We start from the raw sequence: 21,331 nt of genomic DNA, 5'->3' as shown, positions 1-21,331 counted from the left end.
CGGGCCTGCAGGTGTGCTTGTGCATGTGTGTGTGTGTGTGTGTGTGTGGCTGCACGTGGTCCTGCGATGGCTGAAAGCTGCCTCTCGCATTCTGTCAGGGCAGGGTGATGTCAAAACAAACCATCAAGTCAGCTCTATAGCACAATAATAGGACAAGCTACGGAAATGCAGGTGGGGGTGGGGGGGTCTCTGTGATACTGACCCTGTGCGACTGTGCCGGGGGGAAGGGTAGTGTACGTTCCTGCAGGCTCTTCACCTGGCCCTCCAGCTTCTGCTTCTCATCACTGCTCCTCTCCAGCTCAGTCTCCTTCAGCTTCAGCTCCTCACGCAGCTTCAGCAGTTGCTACAGAAAGAGAGAGACAGAGAGAGAGAGAGAGTGTGCCGGTAACTGAATGAACACACAATTCTCAACACCACATCCCCCCCAAACCTCCAGGGAATGAATAATGATTTGCTCATCAGCTTCTGATGTTGTTTCAGACATACTGCTTTGTACCCACACCCCAGGCCTGCCTGATTCCCAGGGTCTTGAACTATGACACCCAATCACAGCGCCCCCATCAACCTGTGAGGACTGGGCCACGGCACTGATAAAGGAGTTGACAAGGCCTGATGGAAGGATGACGACCTTTAATCCCACATGTGCTGTCAGTCAGTGCCCGCTTAACCCACATCGCGCCTGTGAATTTATTGGCTCTTGTTGGGTAACATCAAATCGTTAATTGCAGGGCCACAGCGGCTTTCGAAAGCCCATGCTTCCTGGGAGATGAGGATTCCTGCCTGGCCCGGCACGTCTGCAGCGGGGCCCCGTTTCCCGCAATTTCAGCCTGACAGACGCGTGAGGGGGCAGCCGGACCACACGGCCGGCGGCGGCATCATTACGAGAGCGTCTCGCTGATGTTTATCTGCCACTATCTGGGGCGTGAGCTTCGGCGCGGCGCAACATCAAATACACAAAGAGCCCTTATCTATTCCAGACACAGCTACCTGCTTGGCTCACCTTTTCACTGCTATTTAAGCCGTGCCCCGCATGAATAAATCACTCGCTGCCTTGCCGAGCATCTGGCTCCATCGCACAGCTGCCAGTAGAAAGACAAAATCCGGCGGCAGCAGGCTGTGAGCGGCGGAGCGAGATCTGACAGCATCCTTCCAGCAGGAGGCAGGGCACTCAGCAGCCCAAGAGCCTTGCCTCACTAGGGGCAGGCCTCTCCCAGGCATACCGTGGCGTTTTGGACAGCGATGCATTATTAGTCACCTTTTTGCTAGTTACTTTTATCCCCCCCAATAATTATGTACAACAAAGATTTTCTAGGGCCTGTAATCTGCAGAACTACACGCAACAAATAACTAATTGGTCCAATTACACATCAACTAATTGGGCAAATGAAGCCAAAGGACAGGGTTATTCCGGGGGTGACGGTGACAGCCAGCACACGCGCCCCTGCGGCGCTGGGTTAATGAAGCCATGAGCGCCCCCACCCCCCATCCATGCCAGTCATGCTGCCCTCTGCTTCGCCCTGCTGAATGCCTCGTCGGGCTGAGTTAGACGCCTATTTCCATGGTAACGGGCCACTACGTCAGGTGTTTGGGGGGGCTAGAGCAGATCTGCAAGGATAACAGGCAGATCAACATCTCTCTCGCCAGTCACCCTTTAACCACCACCTACCCCCCACAATGCCTCCTACTCAGTTACTCAAAGGCACATAAACCGACATCCATACAAAAGACCAACAGGCCGCGCGATGAAACCGCCTGAAGGGGGCGGCACCTCCCTGCCCTGCGGCCCACATGTCAGAGATTTGGCCTCTTCTGACATTCTGTCAACACAAAATGGGGCTAATGGAGCATGACTGGCGTTTTCAGGTCTGCGCCACATGCTAGACTGCAGACTTGAGATGGCGAGGGTGGTGGTGGCATGAACATGAATGACTGCAGGATCAAGGGGGACTGCAGTGACAGAGGGGACCAAACAGGACATGATGAGGTTGCCACGGGCGACAGGGTTGCAGAGGCAGTGTCCGGACTGCAGGGGGCGCCACGGTACCTTCTGCATGCCCTGCAGGGCCTGTTGCAGGAAGCTGAGCTGCTGTTGGCGTGTGGCCTCCTCCTCGCCCCGCGGCGCCACCGACGCCTTGCCCTGCTCCTGCTTCAGCAGCTCCACCTCATTCCTGTAGGCATCTAGCTGGCACCGCAGGCTGTCGTTCTCCTCCTTGAGGGCCTCAACCTGGGCTGCGGGGCCTGCCGGGCCAAGGGGCAAGGGAGGGAGAGAAGGAGAAGGGAGGCTGACAGGTGAGATGGGACAGCAGCCTGTCACAGTCCAGGCAGCCCCAGCAGTAACATAAGTACACTTTCAGCTGAACATGTTCATCTTTTGGCTGTATCTTCATTACTGTAAACTGTCTGTTCCTGACTTTCTTTACTCACGTCATTGAACCCTGCCGAACTGACAATCAGCCGAGACACGGGGATGTTTAGGGCAAGAGGAGTAGCAGACAGACAGAGCAGGGGACTAAACAATGACATGTGATCACAACAGACTTCAACAACAAACAAATATAAACAAACACTGTATTTAACTGAAAATCAGTGGAATACGCTCTAAAAATAAGCTTCTCTCCAGTCTTCGTGAGGTTATAAGGTCTGGTTTTCGACAGGCATACGCATTAGCCTAATTAACTGAGCTTAAATAAAGAAACTATTTAAAAACTCTGTTCGGTTCATGGTGCCAGCCAAATCGTTACTGAATGTGTGTAATTAGAACTCTATAGCAGCATGTTATTTCACCACGCCCGCCTCCCGCACCAGGCGGCCACAGCGGGTGGAACAGCGCCAGGACGTTAAGTAACGATTGGTCTGGTCCTGTATCCGGCCCCCAAAGGTCCATCCAGCAAATGCGACACGGGCCTACTTTACTGAGGAGCCTCTCCTCGGGGAAATGGCGTGCTGTTCTATTGTAGGGGGACCTGCACAACATTTTCAGACAGTGGCGCCGTGACCATTAAGGAGGCTTCCATATCTATCCCAGTGACTCTGCCGCGTCGTGCCGCGCTGAGCGGGCTGCCTCACAGGTCTAAGCGGAGCCGCGTTTAGCCGACGAGGCGGTAAAGGGGAACAGAGGCTTTGAAAACAAGGCCGCCGCTTACCGAAGTCGAGATAAAAGCCAGCAGGTGTAAAATACCCGCTAAGATAAATATTTATGTCGCCGCACGGCACCTGCGCGCTCCAGCTGATGTTATCGGCTGCCGGTACACCGTTTCCTCAAATGCTTGATTATCGTTATAGCGGTTGCAAATGAAATAGAGCGGGAACCAAAGTCTGGTAAACTAATGATTTAATTTGCATGGCATTTCCATATTAACAAGGAGCGCTGGCAGACTTGAAGACCTGGAGGATCGCTAAAGGCCTGTTAGAAAGGAAACGGAGGCGAGATTGGCTCTGTGACAGCAGTCGTCACCATCACCTGGGGTGACTCCGAGCCCCAGCGCAGAAACGTGCTGCAGGGAGGGTGTTCTCCATGGTGGAGGAGCCACACACTCACGCACACTCAACATTTACATGTTGGGAAAAAGCTAGCCATCAGCACACAATTAGAGAGCTATTTCATTGTATTCCAAATAAATCAACTTATGGGACAGTAATGTAAACACAGTTAGATAATGATTCATGGACAACATCTGCCTATAGACAACACCTCCCTACAGACAACAGCTTTTGACAGGTGATTCCTGGACAACACCTCTCCATAGAAGACTCATACATAACACCTCTCGACTGAAGACTCCTGGTCAACACCTGGCTATAGTTGACTCATGGACAACACCTCTCCATAAATGACTCATAAATTACCCCTCTCAACTGATGACTCTTGGTCAGCATCTTCCTATTGATAACTCACAGACAACTCCACTCCAAGGGTGAATCGAGGACAGTACCGCTCTATAGATGGCTCTTAGGTGTTACGGATGACAAATTTGCTTGTCAAACTATTTGATAACTCAACAAGAATAAGAGGACACCTCATATGGACAATACCTCCTAGCGGATGACATTACCGCATAACATGGTTAGCCCAGTGTGATTAAATCAATGAGGAAGAAACGCCAGAGAGGGAGCTAATTAGACATTCTTAGAAGATACTCATGATTTACTCCAAGTCATTCGTGTACAGTGAGTGATTCTGCAAATCAGGGCAAAGGAAACCGCTGCAAAGCCAGTTAATTGGAAACATCTCCAATATATGGTGAACTTTACATATCCTGTGGGGGAAAAAGATGAACTAAGTGATTTCTCAGGAGGCACTCTGTCATGCGTGGTGGGCTCATCACTTGTTTGTCGCAGCAGTTCTGAGGAACATGTACTATGTGTGGGTGTGTGTCATATTCAGATACCAATGTCGGGAAAGTGGGGGGTCGGGAGCTAGGCGCTGTACCAGAGTCATCAGAGTCCTTGCACTCCGGAACATCCTCCATGTCATCATCTGACATCTCCATCTCCTCCTCTCGCCGGATTCCCATCAACTCCTCGTTGTGGATGTTGCGAATCTCCTGCAGGAGGCAAAAGGAAGGCAGCGGGAGAAGATGAACATACAGGCACAAACCAGGCTGTCTCTGGTGGCTGTGGAGTTCTGCTTCCCATTCTAACATCAGAGGGCCAAACATCTGGATTCTACCTGTAACACTACAAGACAACGGACAACGTGATGGCTGAGGAGTAGAGCATTCATACTCTGAAAGACAGATGCAGACCAGCTCTGGCCTTTGTAGCACAAAGGGCCCTAAGAATGCTTCCAGTCTGCACTTGTTTTGTCCAATCTCCCCGCTGCCCGTAGGGGGCACTGTAAGCTGTTTTACACAGATGGGAACAGATGTCGGAGCAGAAACGCAAACGGAGGTTTGAGGAGAGGGGAGGGGAGGCCGTTCTCCATTTAATGGAGTGTAAAGACCTCGAGGTGGGGTGGAGAAGCGTTTCCCATGGCAACAACAAAGAGGCTCCATGTAAATACCGCCATCTGCCCGGAATCTCGCAGCATCGGGTCTATCTGCCCAGGGGTGGGGAGATCACTGCAGAAAGCTATACTGGTGAAGGCAGCTGCTCCCTCCTCTTAGCTGAGGGTATAAAACGGCCGCTAAAGAGCTTGTCAAAGCAGACGTTCGCTAGAAGGGGTGGGATGCGTGTTTGTTTCATTCTGATGGAGAGGGCTCCCTGTCCCGAGGCGTACCACGTCTCCCAGCCTGCAGGGGACCTCGGCTTTGGTGATACTACTTACCACAGCTAGGTGGACACCCTGGAGTGAGCGAGCGAGCGAGCGAGAGAGCGGACTTACCCAGGAATCTGTCACTGAGCAGATGCTACCACCGGCAAAACGGCCACTGCGCTTCTCCGCGTGAGCTGCAGGTCTAAACGCCACACCTTACCTTCTGTCAGCAGACTGCGCAGTGCCACTGACACCTGGAGTGCCTGCAGGGGGAGCTGGCGAGCGGATGCGGCCAGATCTTGGAACAGGTGAGTGGCAGCCCCAGTGATAACTGGGCTGTGTGTGTGTGTGTGTGTGTGTGGGACAGTTGTGAAGGACTTCAGTCTGAGGGATGTGCTGATTTCTGCTCCATCCTCTGCTCACTGGCATATCTCCTAAGGTCAGGCGTGAGAGTACCACATGGCTCAGAATGAAACAAAATCGATTGGAAAGAGGGGATCTCTCATGTTAGTTGTGAGAAAGGTAAGCCGCAGATGTTTCGTGGGAGTGCCAAAGACCACAAAAAGCAGAGTAAAGCACTCTGCTCATACAAACGGCCGCTGACTAGCTAGGCCTTCCTGCTGCTAGACAAAAATATTCGTTGACAGCCTAGATTGACATGATTGGTACCTTAATGATGGGGGGGGGGGGGGGGTGTGAGCCCCAGCCCCAAATGCTCCTCCCTACTGGGTGAGCTGGTACAATGGACAGATTGGGGATATTTACTGTGCTGGAAGATCTTGGAACACATGTCACTGGCCTCAGCAGATGTGATGTGGATGTGGAGTCTCTAGGGGTCTTATTTAGGTTGTACTGGTGAGTCAGCAAAGGGAAAAGCTGTGAGTCGGTGCTGGGGTGTGGGGCACGCAGCCATAGCTCGGAGGCAGAAAAGCCGGCCTTAACACCTGGCAGCTTTTCAAGCTGGAAGCCAAGGAGCTGGTAACCAGCGATGCTGTGATTTGTGCAGCACGCTTCAGCCGCAGCAGCCATACCCTTCCAATCGGGGTCTTTATCACACCATGAGATGGAGATTAGGATGCTAATTACGCCAAAACCGAGAGCAAGAAGAGATGGATCAGACTGATTGCCATTAGAACGACAACACGCGTTAAATCCGAATATCCTCCAAAAAAAAGTGTTTGGCATAATTAGTTTGATATTTGTGTGATAGAAAGAAAAAAAATAGTATAAACCAATGCTGTCAAGATTCATTAGCTAATCAGAATTTTCCCTCTCAAGATGGATGGCCCTCCAGCCAGGAGAGAGCCTCACGGTGCTGGAGATCCGAGATGCTTTTGTGGAGGAGGGGCACTGTGGGGGCGCCTGAAGGAAAGTGGGCACAGTCGACACCTCCACCATTACCTTTCCTGTCAATGGCTCTGGACATCTGTATCGGGAACGACTCCCCCACCCCCAAACTGAGCCTGAGCCCCCCACAGCACAGCTCACCTTAAATACCCGTTTAAATTCTAATTAATGCTCTATCAAAAAGAGAAGGGATGGGACCCAGAGAAAATGGGGGAGGGCAGGGAAGGTGCGGGGTGGAGCATGAGGATAGAGTTGGATGCAGAGAGGCTCACAACAATCAACAAATCCATTTTTACAGAGGAAGACAGAACATTTTAACATATCAAAAGGAAGTGCCAGAGATAGAGAGAGAAGATGGGGAGAGAGGCAGGGGGAGAGAGAAAGAAAGAGGGGGGGGGGGGGGCGAGAGCGAGCAGTGATACCAACCTCTGCCTGCTTGCGCCACATGTCCAGGTTCTTGCGCTGGGCTTTGGAGAAATGGTCCCATGCTCTTTGTTTGGAAGCAGCGCGGAATACAGAGACAATCTGCTCAACTGTGGCGGGAGTAGGGGGGCGGCGCCAGTTTGTACCGTCCAGAGGGGGGGGGCCAGCGGGAAGAGGCAGAAGGGGGTAAAAAAGTGGAATCAGGCAGGAAGGCAGTCTCAGGCTTGCGTCTGTCACTCCTCTCCCCTCTTAAAGCACAGTGCTGTGCTCTGTTTGGCTACCAGATCAGCCTCGAGGGCGGAGCAGACCGGTTTTTAGGAGTGGGTGGGTTTGCCCCGCCCTCGAAGGTGAGGGCCGCTGCAGTGCACCCAAAACGGGCCACGTGGTGTGTGCCACAAGAGAACCAGGCTGGCTATCCCCCCCCCCCCACCCCGCCACGCACCCTTGGCCACCCCACGTTCCTCTGTGACGACACACCCGTCACTTCCTCTCCACAGTGCCCCTGGCTCTTTCACGTTAATGTGAGGTGCTGCAGTAACCCCCCCATAGCATGATACACACAGCCAGCCTACCAACGCAGAATTACCCTTTACATTCACAGCCCTCTCAGGGGGACGCTGTGGCTAAGTTTCATCAATGTAACCCGAACTCAGGTAAAATAACAGGCGGCGATAGGGAGGCAGCGTTTACAATGTTTAAGCTTAATTGATTTGGTTAACTGTGTCTGCTAAGCACCTGAATAAGTAAAAATATCCCTAATTAAGTAATGCTGGAGAGATTTAAGTGAGAGATTTACACAGGAAGTCAAGCGGATTTTAGCACCTCCAGGACTGGCTGTCCTTATTACTGCACACAGGACGGATTAAAAAGACAGACATCTTTAATGACATCTCATTAATACAACCCCCCCCCCCCCCACACACACACAATATGAATAATCCCTCCGCTCCTGAAAGCACAAGTATAAATATTTTTTCGTGCTTGTTTTTAATTCTAAATGAATGATGAATTATCCCCAGGGAACAGGGAAGACAGAGGACAGATCAGGGCTGTTTTAAATGCTGGGAAGCTGTGGCTTTTGTGCTGGGAATGTCTGGGCAGACCGAAGCGAGAGCGCTTCCTCTGTGCAGCATTAAGTCTGTCTACAATGCACCTCTGACACCCCGTGCTGCGCTTTACCCCCCCCCCCCCCCCCCCCCTCCCCGAAAAAAGGATACCCCAATCCAACCCAAACATGCGCAGATGGACTTGTGTGCCTGGATGCAAAAAACCAAACGGGATGTGTTTGCTTTCCTCATGAATATCACTGCCATTTCACTGTGGCGACACCTGAAATCTGGGTGCCGGAGGCAGGTGGGGGCGTGGGGTGGGCTGAGAGGCTGGAGGGAGACAGGCGGCAAGAAGGAGAGATGCTCCTTGCCATTTTAGTCCTGTGCCACAGAAAAACAGGCTCTTGTGGGTGACCTGAGTGGGGAGCACGGCCTCATGAATAAAACATTCATGAGTCACACACAGATCACCAGGACGCTTTGTAGGTGAACCCACAGTGCCAAGTGGTGGCGAAAGGCAGCCCTGGGAACCCAAACACAGCACTGACACGCACACACATCCCCAACACACACACACACACACATCCCCCAACACACACACACACACACATCCCCCAACACACACACACACACACATCCCCCAACATACACACACGCACACCCCCCAACACACACACACACACATCCCCCAACACACACACACACACATCCCCCAACACACACACACACGCACACACACCCAAACACACACATCCCCCAACACACACACACACACCAACACACACACATCCCCCAACACACACACACCCCAACACACACACACACCCAAACACACACACACATCCCCGAACACAGACACACACCCCCCAACACACACACACACACACACCCAAACACACACATCCCCCAACACACACACACACCCCAACACACACACACATCCCCCAACACACACACCCCAACACACACACACATCCCCCAACACACACACACCCAACAGACAGACAGACACACAAATACACACACCACACACACACAAAGTTAGTCTTCCTATCTAAATGGGTACCATCCATTCATTTCTATGGGAAAAACCATAATCCCAGTCACGACACATGTCACACAGCGAGCTGTTTCTAGGTTGTTAATCTGAGTGGACATGTTCTGAGTCTCAGCAGACCTGCTCTGAACCTAAGTATATAAAACTATATAAGAAAATTTACCTTGAGCATATACAGAGTCACGGTACATCTACTCTGATCCTGAGGATTTAATGAGCCTGAACAAATGTACTCTGAGTATATGTAGAGTCTAAGCAGATCCATTCCTAGTATATATAGAGTCTAAGCAAGTCTACTCCTAGTATATATAGAGTCTAAACAAGTCTACTCCAAGTGTGTGTGTGTGTGTGTGTGTGTATATTGTAAGCATCTAAGCCAGGGGTCTCAAACTCCAGTCCTGTGGGGCCGGAGCCCTGTGTAGCTTCTTTCCCCCTTCCACCACAAATGATTCAGCTGAAGAGCTGTGTGGTAATTAGTACAGAAGTTGAATCAGGTGTGTTAAATGAGGGTGAACCAAAAACTGTGTAGGGCTCTGGCCCTCCAGGACTGGAGTTTGAGACCCCTGATCTAAGCAAAATTCAATGCAGATCCACTCTGAGGATATAAAGTATAGAATTTAAGCAGAACAACTCTGAGTAGATACAATACAGAGTCTAAGCAGATCTACTCTGAGTATATAAGGTACAGAGTAAGTAGATCTACCCTGAGTACATACAGCATAGAGTCTAAGCAGATCTTCCCTGAGTATATACAGTATAGAGTCTAACCAGATATGCCCTGAGTATATACAGTACAGAGTGTAAGCGGATCTACCCTGAGTATAAAAGGTACAGAGTCTAAGCAGATCTTCCCTGAGTATATGTAGTATAGAGTGTAACCAGATATGCCCTGAGTATATACAGTACAAAGTCTAAGCAGATCTGCCCTGAGTATATACAGCATAGAGTCTAAGCAGACCTGCCTGGAGTATATACAGTACAGAGTCTAAGTAGATCTACCCTGAGTATATACAGCATAGAGTATAAGCAGATCTGCCCTCAGTATATACAGTATAGAATCTAAACAGATCTACCCTGAGTATATAAAGCAGTCTAAGCAGATCTACCCAGAGTACATACAGCATAGAGTCTTAGCAGATCTACCCTGAGTTTATAAGGTACAGAGTCTAAGCAGATCTACCCTGAGTATAAATAGCATAGAAAACAAACAGATCTGCCCTGAGTACATACAGCATAGAGTCTTAGCAGATCTACCCTGAGTTTATAAGGTACAGAGACTAAGCAGATCTACCCTGAGTATATACAGTATAGGGTCTAAGCAGATCTACCCTGAGTATATACAGTATAGGGTCTAAGCAGATCTACCCTGAGTATGCCTCAAGTCTGTGGCTGAGCACACTGTCTGGGCAGACATAACCAGAGGGTGTTCAGTGCAGCATCTCCTTTGTTGTGTAACGCACTACAATTTGTATGGTTGGTTTAGGTTAAGGAGCCCAACAGGCTGAGGCTCACACATTGGGTTTACAGTGGATAGTGAACACAACAGGAATGATGTACAACCTCAAGGGAGGCAGAAAAAGACGCTGTTCAAACTTTGAAGCAGCTTGGCTGTTGTACCTTAGGAGGAGGTTTGGTCTTCCAGCTCGCTAGGCTGCGATTGCAGGATGTTAACTAAAAGGTTAAACCATGTATTTCAGTGCCACATGGGGAAGGCTTTTAATAGCGAATCTGTTTTACCGATGGACTCCAGTGAACTCCAGTCACAATGCTTCTCTCCTCTCCTCTCGGAACTGAAAGGAGGGCTCAGACCCCTTGACCCCACTGGCCTGTTAAAAGACACCGTTGACCAGGCAGAAGACTGTGCATATGCGTGTGTCTAAGCCATGGCCAGACAGACCAGAGCGGCAGAGGGGTCAAACGGGCCCCTGATCTGGCAGCGCATGGACGGGGGCTTCGATCTGCTGCCTGCCTGCCCGCACGCAAGGGCCCATCCTCGCTCCAGCGACTCGCCATTGCGACACTTACACCTGCTGCCGTCCACGTCACTCTGCCAGGGGTGACTTCTCTTTATGGAACAAACCGGAAGGCTCTGCTGGCTATGCTCTGGGCCTCCTCAGAAAAATAATAATCTAATAAATAAATAAAAATCGAAAAATATGGCTAAAAGTGCTGGCTTGTTAAATTAGGTCATTTATTACCTGTCAAGGGGAATTATCACACTGATGAAATCTCCAATGCAATATATTCGAGTTTCAATAAAGATAATGTAATGAGATAAAAATCCATCTGCAATAAAAGATGGACATATTCTTGGGGTTAGATTGATTGGGCTATTGGTGAATAATTCTTACATGGACAGTCCTTTGAAAAAATGTCCATCATGTGAAGAACAATGCTTGAGTGTGTTTCATTTATTTTCTTCAAACAGATGCTTGAGATGAAGCACATGGAGAATGGCCATATACGCTTATCTCATTATTCCAGTAAATTCCAGCACTGAAACGCTGCCCACGGTAGACATCTTTTGTTTTCTGGATGTCGGTGTTTACACAACACCTTGGGGGAGGGGGTACTCTGTGGGCGACTGTTTGGGTGGATCGCGGTGATAAAGACTTGGGGGCTGGGTGAGGGGGCGTTGCTGTGGCAACACTTTGATTCGTGTCCCGTGGAAAGGTCTTGAGACCCTGAGGCTGCACGAGGGTCAGACGTAGGCTGTAGACAGAATGCACACTGCCCCCTGGTGACTCCCTAAGGCCCTGCAGCTTCAGGATGCCTCTTTGCTCCCATCCCTGGAAGGTTACTTACTTTGGCTCTACAGTCGTCTTTATATCCTTCCCGTCAGTCGCTGGTTCTTAGCAGAATGTGCTATAGGGACGCTTACAGACTGGCAGGCACTACGTTCAGCTGCATCAGCGCCTCCTACTGTTCATGCACAGCAGGTCCATTTTGCCTACGGATGCCCAAATACTCTACCTGCAGCCCTCCGCGGCTTGCCAGCGACTCCCGGAGGACTTACCTGCCACTCCCCCTGACAAACCTCCTCCCCTCAGCGTTAAGCTGATAATCCCCCAAAATAATGCTGGTGTACCATTTATTTCATGTATTACGCCATGTTATGGAGGAAAATGTGGAAGATGGTCAATGTACATCAGAAATGTAAGGCGTGAATGAACACAGGCCTTTCACTGTGGCTTACTTAACTTGCCAAGGGTCACAAAAAAACAAACATTCATTCTGAGGGAGGTACAATAGACTCAGTCATTACCTGAGATTACTCTGGCTCAGCAGATCTCACCTGTGCCTTTGGCAGTGTATGTTACTTCAGGCTTAAATGCTTAAGTAGTGACATTACAGAAAAGCATTCCCAAGAAGATAAACCCCCAGACTATGTCATACCCACATGCTCCTACAGGTGGTGCTGTTTCCATCTGTGTGCATCCACCATCAAGGGGGTCATTTTAGTGTTCACTCCTCACATTAGAAAACTCACTGTAATCCTGTAATTTTCTGAGCTCTTAGGTAGAGATGAGGCCTACAATGAGATGGAGATGTGCTTCTGGAGGTGCTGATGGCTGACCGAGGGAGCTGGGTACTCACATTGCACCAGGATGGCAGCCAGCGCGTTCTTAAACTTCTCCTTGGCCTCCTCCATCTCCTTCTCATGTGCTGCCTTCTCGTTCATCAGCCGCCGTATATGACTGTTGGACGACTGGATCATGGAGTAGAAGTTGTTGGCATTGCGGCGGTTCACCTCGCCACGGTCCACCCAGGTCAGCAGCACCCGGACGGCCTCTGGGAATTTGGAGTCATCTGATGGTGGAGAAGCGATTTCAGGCTGGGGGAGGGGGCAGGCATGAGAGCACACAAAGCCTCCTTAGAGAGCTGAGGCTGGCTCTCTTCTCCCAGTATGGCTGTAAAGACTGTATACTCTATGGCTGTGTCTGAATTCAGGGGCTGCATCCTCTAAGGCTGCATTCAAGGATGGGTGCATCACAGCAGTGCAGTGCTGTCCCATTTCAAAGGCTCCTTCAAATGCAGTCGCGAAATGCGTCCTTCTTCTTGTCTTTGTAGACCATGTACTTGGAAAGATGCAGCCCCTGAATTTGGACACAGCCACCATGGCTGGAGTTTAGCAGGTTCATGGAAACAACAGGGACTGGTATTGAGGCTCTGAGCTGATTGGCGAGGATCCCAGTCTCTGGATGGGAACTGCAGGGATGCTGCGAGCGGTCAAAGAGTGAGCGTTTCCTGCTGTTCACCCCCACCTCTCCGCCCACACGAGACAAGACCTTCTGCTGAGCCCTGTGCTGTCTATCAGTCCATCCAGTGGGAAAAACCACACGTACGACTGGGACGACTTTCATGCAGCCCGGAGACCCAGTGGGGTGAGACACTACGGGCTCAGGGATATGACACATGGGCCCTCGATCCTAGGAAGCTGCTCCGTGGCACTCGAGCCCTGGGACTGCTCGCAGCTAACATTTACTGGTGCAGCTTGGTCACATGACACACCTCCGGCAGCCATGCGATGATGGGAATAATTCCAACTTATTCCTGCTGCCCAGAGGAAGTCAGTTTATCCCAAATAAGACCTGACGGCGTTTATAATGGATGGTTCACCTCACCCAAGGGCAGAACCGCAAGCCCTGTCCGGGGAACAGGCCTCCAGTCTGCCTGCTGAAAGCCCCTCCCTCCCGCTGACATGTAATCTGCAGAGTGTTGCAGTTTCCTGTGGAGTGATTTATGGCGGGTCCTTGTTACCAGGCTGACCGGCACATGTTGCCACAACGTCGTGATCCCGCCTGTCCATCTTCAGGTACCTCAACTTTTCTGGGTCGCTTACAGATCAGTTTCCAGTGGGATGTTTGTTTTATGTCGACAGAGGAATGAGGATGGCGTTCCCCCCGCCCCCTCTCTCCCTCCCCCACATATCCAGGTCCTGATGCACAGAGACTCACTGCAAATGTGAGGCTGCCAACAGCCTCAGGGATCCAGCGAATCGCAGAGAATGACTCATGAGGCACCTTAAGCACTGTGTGAGAGGCAGCATGGATAAAGGAGGCTGGTAGGGGTGGGGCGGAAAACAGGGGTGGGGCAGGGGGAACAGGGCAAGGAGACAGGGTTGGGAAGAAGGGGATAAGGGAGGGGCAGAGGGGAGAGGGCAGGAGAGATAGGGCAGAGGGAATGGGTGGGGCAGGGGGCACAGGGTGAAGGGGACGGGCAAAGGGGAGAGGGCAGGGCCAGGGCAAGGGGACATGGCCAGTCGAGGGTCAGCACTCACCTTTGATCTTCTCGCCTAGCTGACTACATTCGTGCTCGGAGTAGTGAACAATGGGTGGCGGCGAAGGCGGCCGCAGTCGGTCCTCCTCGATGCGGCGCCGGTGCCGCTCCTCGCGGGCCAGCATGCGCTGCCGGCATTCCCACTCGTACAGGTCGTCTCGGGCTTGAGCAAAGTCCACGTGCAGGCGGCCTGTGTCTTTCTTATCGGTGCTGGAGCCTAGCCGGATCCGGTATCCTGTGGGAGTAAGACGTGGAGATGACTGAGTGGGTTCGGGCGGCACAAAGCTCCCCCCCCCCCCCCCCCCGGCTAATATGGTACTGGAGTGCCACCCGGCACGTCTGCCCTCTCTCTCAATGCCTCTAATTCGATAAACAGTGATGCAACCTTCCCCTCCTGCTCCGTGTTTTAATTTAGCGCATATGGCAAGTGGCATCTAACACACATGCTCACCATGATAATCTGCATGGTCCGTACTCTCGACGTGCCCAATTCGGAAAAGACCACGATCTGCACAGCGCTGCAGTCTGATGGCCTTCGTTAGTGGACTTACGGCTCGCTTTTCAAGACACGTCCATGTGTGAAAATGAGCTGTCTGTCCATCCTTCTGTCCCCAGGGCCTTTCCAGTCCCTCCCCTGTCACTGCTTTGTGCTTTAGCTCATTTGCGACGCGGTCGTGGGCGAATTAGCGCTCGTGTGCCTCAGGGAGGGGCATGTTTGGAAGGCCGTCTCTGCAACGTGACGTGCTCCCCGGGGGGGGCCTGCCGGCTGCTGACAATCACTGAACCGACTCCCCGGTGGAAAACAGACAGAGTGTTTTTGTAGATCCTGAAAATTAAATTATGAGGACGCGTTGACGTGCTTGACAAACGGCTTGCAAATGGATGCTGGGGGGTTGGGGGGTGCAATGAGCTCCCAAAGCCTGAGCTCTCCTTGGCTCCAAGGCTCCCAGACATAGTTAAACATTTCACGTGCCACACCACGCATTTGGAGTGTTACGGAACGGCCTGGCGTCCCATCGAGAGGAGGCGTGATATGTGGGTACTGTCTGGGACCCACATACAGACCGCACATTTTCAGAGCTGGCAGAACAACTGCAACTGTGCAGCGGGGAGATAAGAGGCATGGGACAAGTTTCAATCTGCAGCGGCGTGCTGCTTTAGGGATCCAGACTGATCCTCATGGTAAAGGAGATAAATTTACCATTATGTACTCCCATTGCAGCCTCACAAATACATTAGCGTTGATCATGGCACCGAAGGAGCCACATGCATCATGGCACGTGGCGAGCCACGGCGGTCGGCCACGCCCTGCCCCCACACGCACCGGACAGGAAGAGTGCCTTGTCCACCATGTACTCCTCGGAGAATCGGATGTGGCAGAAGTTCTTCTTGCTCTTGCGGATGGCGCCGATATCACCGCACTGCTCGAACACCTCCACAATCAGCTGCTCTGTGGCGTTCTCTGGCAGGCCTCCCACAAACACCGTCTTGCAGCCGGGAGGGCGCTCCCTGGTGGCAGGAGGCGGCAGATCTGTGGTGAGGGAGAGGAAGAAGAAAGGGAAGCATGTCCGTTTTGATCCTGCACATGCTCACGATTTCAAATATGGCAGGTGCTTTTTTGTGCTAATCACGCCATCCTGTAGCTGTGCCCATGCTGTCCCCCCTCCCCCAAAACACACACACACACACACACACATACACACACGCACACACACAAACGGCATTGCACAGTACTGACTGGCGGAGGGCTGTGACCCCTGCCACTGGCAATCAGCGGCTTGCATGCACCCGCCGGACATTGTGTCTGCTTAGTGGTCAGCCGTGCAAATCACCCCCTCCGACAGCGAGTGACGGATGGTGGCTCGGCTCGCTAATCAGAGCTTTAACGAGCGGCTGCGTCAAGGTGGCCCTGATGACAGACAAGGCCCCCCCCCCCCCACGCACGCCGGAAGTTGAAGAACATGTCAGGTTAATTAGCACCCACCCGCTCTGTGCCATTAGACAGGGCTAGGAGTCTCATTTGAAATCACTGTCACCACATGCAAACTGATGCACTAAATAGTTTAGAATAAAAAAACTTTTTCAAAAGGAATTTTATGAGTCATGCTTTCTATAATATCTGACATTCCTAAAAGTCTAATATATAATGTGATGATACTCCATTAACCTCATAAATATTATGCCAAAATATTGTAGACGCATGTCTAGCCTCCCTCCCCCCTCAATGCCAGCAGCAAAGGTAATGAGAAGGTTAGTAGCTGCTGTTTGGTGCCTGACCGGGTCAGGAAGTTTATTATGCTGGGAGGTAGAGATTTAGTCAGGTGCTACCGACCTAGTGATCTTAATGGCAAACTATCTTAATGCCCCCCCCCCCCAGGGGACAGTGATATGGTACGGCCATAAGCGCCAGGGAGGGAGAATGGAAAGGTGCGAGCTGGTGTGGGACGGCAGGGATATTCTGAGTTTGATTGATGTAGATGGACAACGCGACCTGAACGTGTGGCTCACCTGGAGCCCATGGCCAGCTGGCTATACTGCGGCCCGTGTCTCCCAGCAACGGCGATGCTTATCGCACCCAATAGCACGCCTTACCGCAGCCTGGCAGGCAGCGCCCAATAGCACGCCTTACCGCAGCCTGGCAGGCAGCGCCCAATAGCACGTCTTACCGCAGCCTGGCAGGCAGCACCCAATAGCACGCCTTACCGCAGCCTGGCAGGCAGCACCCAATAGCACGCCTTACCGCAGCCTGGCAGGCAGCGCCCAATAGCACGCCTTACCGCAGCCTGGCAGGCAGCACCCAATAGCACGCCTTACCGCAGCCTGGCAGGCAGCGCCCAATAGCACGCCTTACCGCAGCCTGGCAGGCAGCGCCCAATAGCACGCCTTACCGCAGCCTGGCAGGCAGCGCCCAATAGCACGCCTTACCGCAGCCTGGCAGGCAGCGCCCAATAGGACGCCTTACCGTAGCCTGGCAGGCAGCGCCCAATAGCACGCCTTACCGCAGCCTGGCAGGCAGCGCCCAATAGGACGCCTTACCGCAGCCTGGCAGGCAGCACCCAATAGCACGCCTTACCGCAGCCTGGCAGGCAGCGCCCAATAGCACGCCTTACCGCAGCCTGGCAGGCAGCGCCCAATAGCACGCCTTACCGCAGCCTGGCAGGCAGCGCCCAATAGCACGCCTTACCGCAGCCTGGCAGGCAGCGCCCAATAGCACGCCTTACCGCAGCCTGGCAGGCAGCGCCCAATAGCACGCCTTACCGCAGCCTGGCAGGCAGCGCCCAATAGCACGTCTTACCGCAGCCTGGCAGGCAGCGCCCAATAGGACGCCTTACCGCAGCCTGGCAGGCAGCGCCCAATAGCACGCCTTACCGCAGCCTGGCAGGCAGCGCCCAATAGCACGTCTTACCGCAGCCTGGCAGGCAGCGCCCAATAGGACGCCTTACCGCAGCCTGGCAGGCAGCGCCCAATAGCACGCCTTACCGCAGCCTGGCAGGCAGCGCCCAATAGCACGCCTTACCGCAGCCTGGCAGGCAGCGCCCAATAGCACGCCTTACCGCAGCCTGGCAGGCAGCGCCCAATAGCCACAAGTTACTGATTCAGATTTATCTGACTTGCTGTTGCCGTCTATGTGCCAGCGAGCAAATAAAATCTCCAGGGGCCTTATTTCCAGGACTGGTTGCTGGGGGCACGGTTAGACCGGTGACAGCAGCTGAGGGGTTCACCAGTCATATGAGATGCATGATCTGAAAATACCTCGACCCATTTCCCCTTCTCCTTGCCAAGTCCCGCCCCCTCATGGGCAAGCCAGTAAAGACAAGCGGAGGGGGGGCAGGTGAGTTGCAGCCAAGCAGTGGTGCCAAAGACAGGACCGGGCCAAGGGGGACAGAAAGGTCACTAAGGAGAGGGCAGGGGTCAGGCTGAGGACGGGCGCTGGGTGATGGGCACCATCTGTGCTGGGCCCCCCCAATGGCAGATGCATGCGTGGGGAGGGGGGGTCATCTGCCAGCCCCAGTGCGGAGGTGCCACTTCAGGCAGCGGGGGGGCTGTCAAACGGCTTTCTCTGAAACGACAGCCTGGGATGGCGGGTCAGTGCTGATTTACCCCCGGAGGCCAGGTGAAGAGCAGGCGGCGGGATGAGCAGCCTTCTGTGGGCCCAGGAATTATGCTGGGGCTCCAAAGAACTGCGAGCAACGCATTCACAGCCTCAGCAGTAGGGAGGTCTCCTCTGCCCTGGAGGGGAGGGGGGTCCCACGGAAGGAGGCCCAAACAAACAGCAGGAACAGAGGCGTCGGTCCCCAGGACGCCTTCGCAGGGAGAAAGGGACTCCCAGCTCGCTCTGATCCAGAGGAACTTACACTTACACCCAAATCTCATTTGTATGTTACTCCAATGACTGAGGCTAAGTACCCTTTCAAGGGTACAACAGGCGGCCCCTCCTGGGAGGAAATCATCTGCTTTCAGGTTAAAAGTCAGGGTTATTAAGCACCTGGAGAGCGCCGATCAGATGCCGCATGCTGATTGCCATGTTAATATCCACGCCAACGGCGCTCCCCAGGCAGATCGGGGAGAGCTGTCCAGATGGGCCTCCAGCACCGGCTGCTGGAGCCTCTGCACCGTGAGGTCCTGGGGGGGCTCCTGTCTGACATCACCCATCCCGCGATGCCGTGCTCCTGCAGCACGGCGCTCGGGTCCCCATGGAGGTGTCTCCTACTCGGCTTTGTTTTGTCATGAAATGCCGTCTCTCTGCTCCCCACATGCGCTCCTTTGGTGCCACATGCAGTTAGGCGCCACCCCGTGTTCTGACGTAGGACCCAGCGGGAGGTGCCGTGTGAGGGGGCGCCGATGCCTTTCCTGTAATGTTTAAGGGGTTTGAAGAGGAACCCCGCTGGCAGCGGGGGCCACCTGGATGGCAGTGTGACAGTGCTACGATTAATCATGCTCCCCCCCCCCTCCACCACCCCCCTAGTGTCGCCTGGCCCACCGACAGGGCTGTTCATAGCACTGATCAGAGGACACTTTAAAAGAGCCATGGACAGAAAACATGGTGGCAGTGAGAGCTCGTTAATAAACACAGCCCATAATCGAGGAGAAGAAGGATAAAATCACAAAACCGCCCCAGCGAGGAACCCTGGTGCCGGTGATGCTAATTACTGCTACAAATGAGGAACTTGATGGTTCGCGTGACGGCTGAATTAGCAACTACATGCAGCAATCACCCCGGAGTGCTGTCACACACGGGAACCCAAAGCCAGGGCCAAAGAGCAGGCCTGTGATTGGATGGCTCATGCAGGTCATGTGGTCCAGATTATACAGCCTCTGAACTGGAAGCGGGAGCCGGGTGCCCCGGGATGGTGTGCATGGTAACCATGACAACAACGGGCATTCAGAGTGGCATGCATGGCTGGAGCCGGGCACCATTATGGGTGTTTCCTAGCTCAGGTTGGGGCTTGGGGGGGGGGGGGCAGCTATTTTCACACTACGACTTCACAGAGGTCAGTACTCCGATTATAGGAACCACCTGACTGCTCCCGTGCCACATGTCTGACGAGTCAGGAATGCAAATGGGCAGAGGCTGGGAGGGCACGTCCCCGAGGCCACACCCCCATCCCTGCCATGCCGTGGACTTTATAACCTGTCAGAATTTTAATGTCAAGTCGATATCCCTGCGGCACGGCGCCGGCCCGGACCCGGGTCCTGTAAGAGACCCGGCGGCTCTGCTGCCGGTTCGATATGGGCATTCACCATAGCTGGGGGGGTTAATCAATGCTTAAAGGGACCGTGACATGAGCACATAGCTTTTGTGCTCGGTACGGGCCAGAGTGGAGCGTGTGCACAGTGAATATACCACTCTGACAAAAGCCTTCACAAGCATCTTCAAAACGCGACACAGATCAAAAAACAAACCTTTGTTGTTCATTGTCTTCGTCTGTATCATGATCATTGTATGTATGTTCATTTCTTTAGGCATGTGTATTTATGTTTGTGTGTTACTTTTTGTGAGGGTGTATTCATCTTCTTGTCACTTGTATTTACATTATTTTTTGTCAGTGTGTATTCATGCATATGTGTATTTTCATTTGTGTGTCTCTGCTTGTGTGTATTTATGTTCATGTCAGTTTGTCTGTGTATTCATGTTCATTTGTGTGTCTCTGTTTGTGTGTGTTCATGCTGATTTCTGTTGAAAGTGTGTGTTCACGCTGATTTCTGTTGATTGTGTGTATTCATGTTCATTTGTGTGTGTCTGCTTGTGTGCGTTCATGCTGATTTCTGTTGATTGTGTGTATTCATGTTCATTTGTGTGTCTCTGCTTGTGTGTGTTCATGCTGATTTCTGTTGATCGTGTGTATTCATGTTCACATACGATCACCTTGACCACAGCACTTACTCGGGTTGGGCGGGAACAGGGTGCAGCTCTTGCAGTGAATGATCTCCTTGACGACAGGCATGTCCTGCGTGATGGGCGGGGGCACAATGCCAAGGCCTGGCATCATGGGGTTCATGGGGGCGATACCCGCCATCATGCTGAGGCTGGGGTCAAAATCTGCAGCAGACGTGGGGGAGGGGGGGTAGAGGTGATTAAAACAGGTCTCACTTTGACAAATACATTTATTTAAAACATACTTTAATTTCATGTTGGGGTAACTCAAATCTAAACCCTGATTTTGACCAGCAAATAAATTTCCCCCCATGCATACATACATCCATCTCCTAACAGCTTATCCTGCTCCGGGTCACGGGGGTGGGTACACCCAGCTGAAAGGGGTTTAAATATGCACCGTGTTCCCTGGCTCCTGCTCTCTGTGGTAACTCTGTGCATTTTATATTTGACAGCCGTGGTCTTTGATTTACGGGGATCGATTGGGACCTGCAGCCGCCAAGGCAGGCAGTCTGACGTGAAAACAACACCCCCGTCCGTGTGGTGGCGAGAGCTCAGCAGCTTCGCTCATCCTAACGAGACATAGGGATACGAGCCGTCCGTCG

General features: G+C 52.5%; 1 protein-coding gene across 4 annotated transcripts in view; it reads right to left on the bottom strand.

Moving 5' to 3' along the window:
* Positions 1 to 21,331, bottom strand: part of enox2 (ecto-NOX disulfide-thiol exchanger 2) — a 162,276-nt gene that overhangs the window by 9,637 nt on the left and 131,308 nt on the right. For all 4 annotated transcript variants that reach the window (XM_072717311.1, XM_023794877.2, XM_023794878.2 and 1 more), the window contains 8 exons: positions 20,736 to 20,891; positions 15,675 to 15,881; positions 14,352 to 14,585; positions 12,668 to 12,880; positions 6,968 to 7,074; positions 4,430 to 4,544; positions 2,045 to 2,238; positions 203 to 343 (listed from right to left, as the gene is read on the bottom strand). In XM_072717311.1, the coding sequence (XP_072573412.1) occupies positions 203 to 343; positions 2,045 to 2,238; positions 4,430 to 4,544; positions 6,968 to 7,074; positions 12,668 to 12,880; positions 14,352 to 14,585; positions 15,675 to 15,881; positions 20,736 to 20,891 (1,367 nt within the window). The remainder of the gene's footprint in view (positions 1 to 202; positions 344 to 2,044; positions 2,239 to 4,429; positions 4,545 to 6,967; positions 7,075 to 12,667; positions 12,881 to 14,351; positions 14,586 to 15,674; positions 15,882 to 20,735; positions 20,892 to 21,331) is intronic.

This window comes from Paramormyrops kingsleyae, chromosome 10 (assembly GCF_048594095.1).
Source record: "Paramormyrops kingsleyae isolate MSU_618 chromosome 10, PKINGS_0.4, whole genome shotgun sequence".
Lineage (NCBI taxonomy): Eukaryota > Metazoa > Chordata > Actinopteri > Osteoglossiformes > Mormyridae > Paramormyrops > Paramormyrops kingsleyae.
Note: the sequence above shows the minus strand (reverse complement) of the source record. Positions and strands in the feature narration are given on the sequence as shown.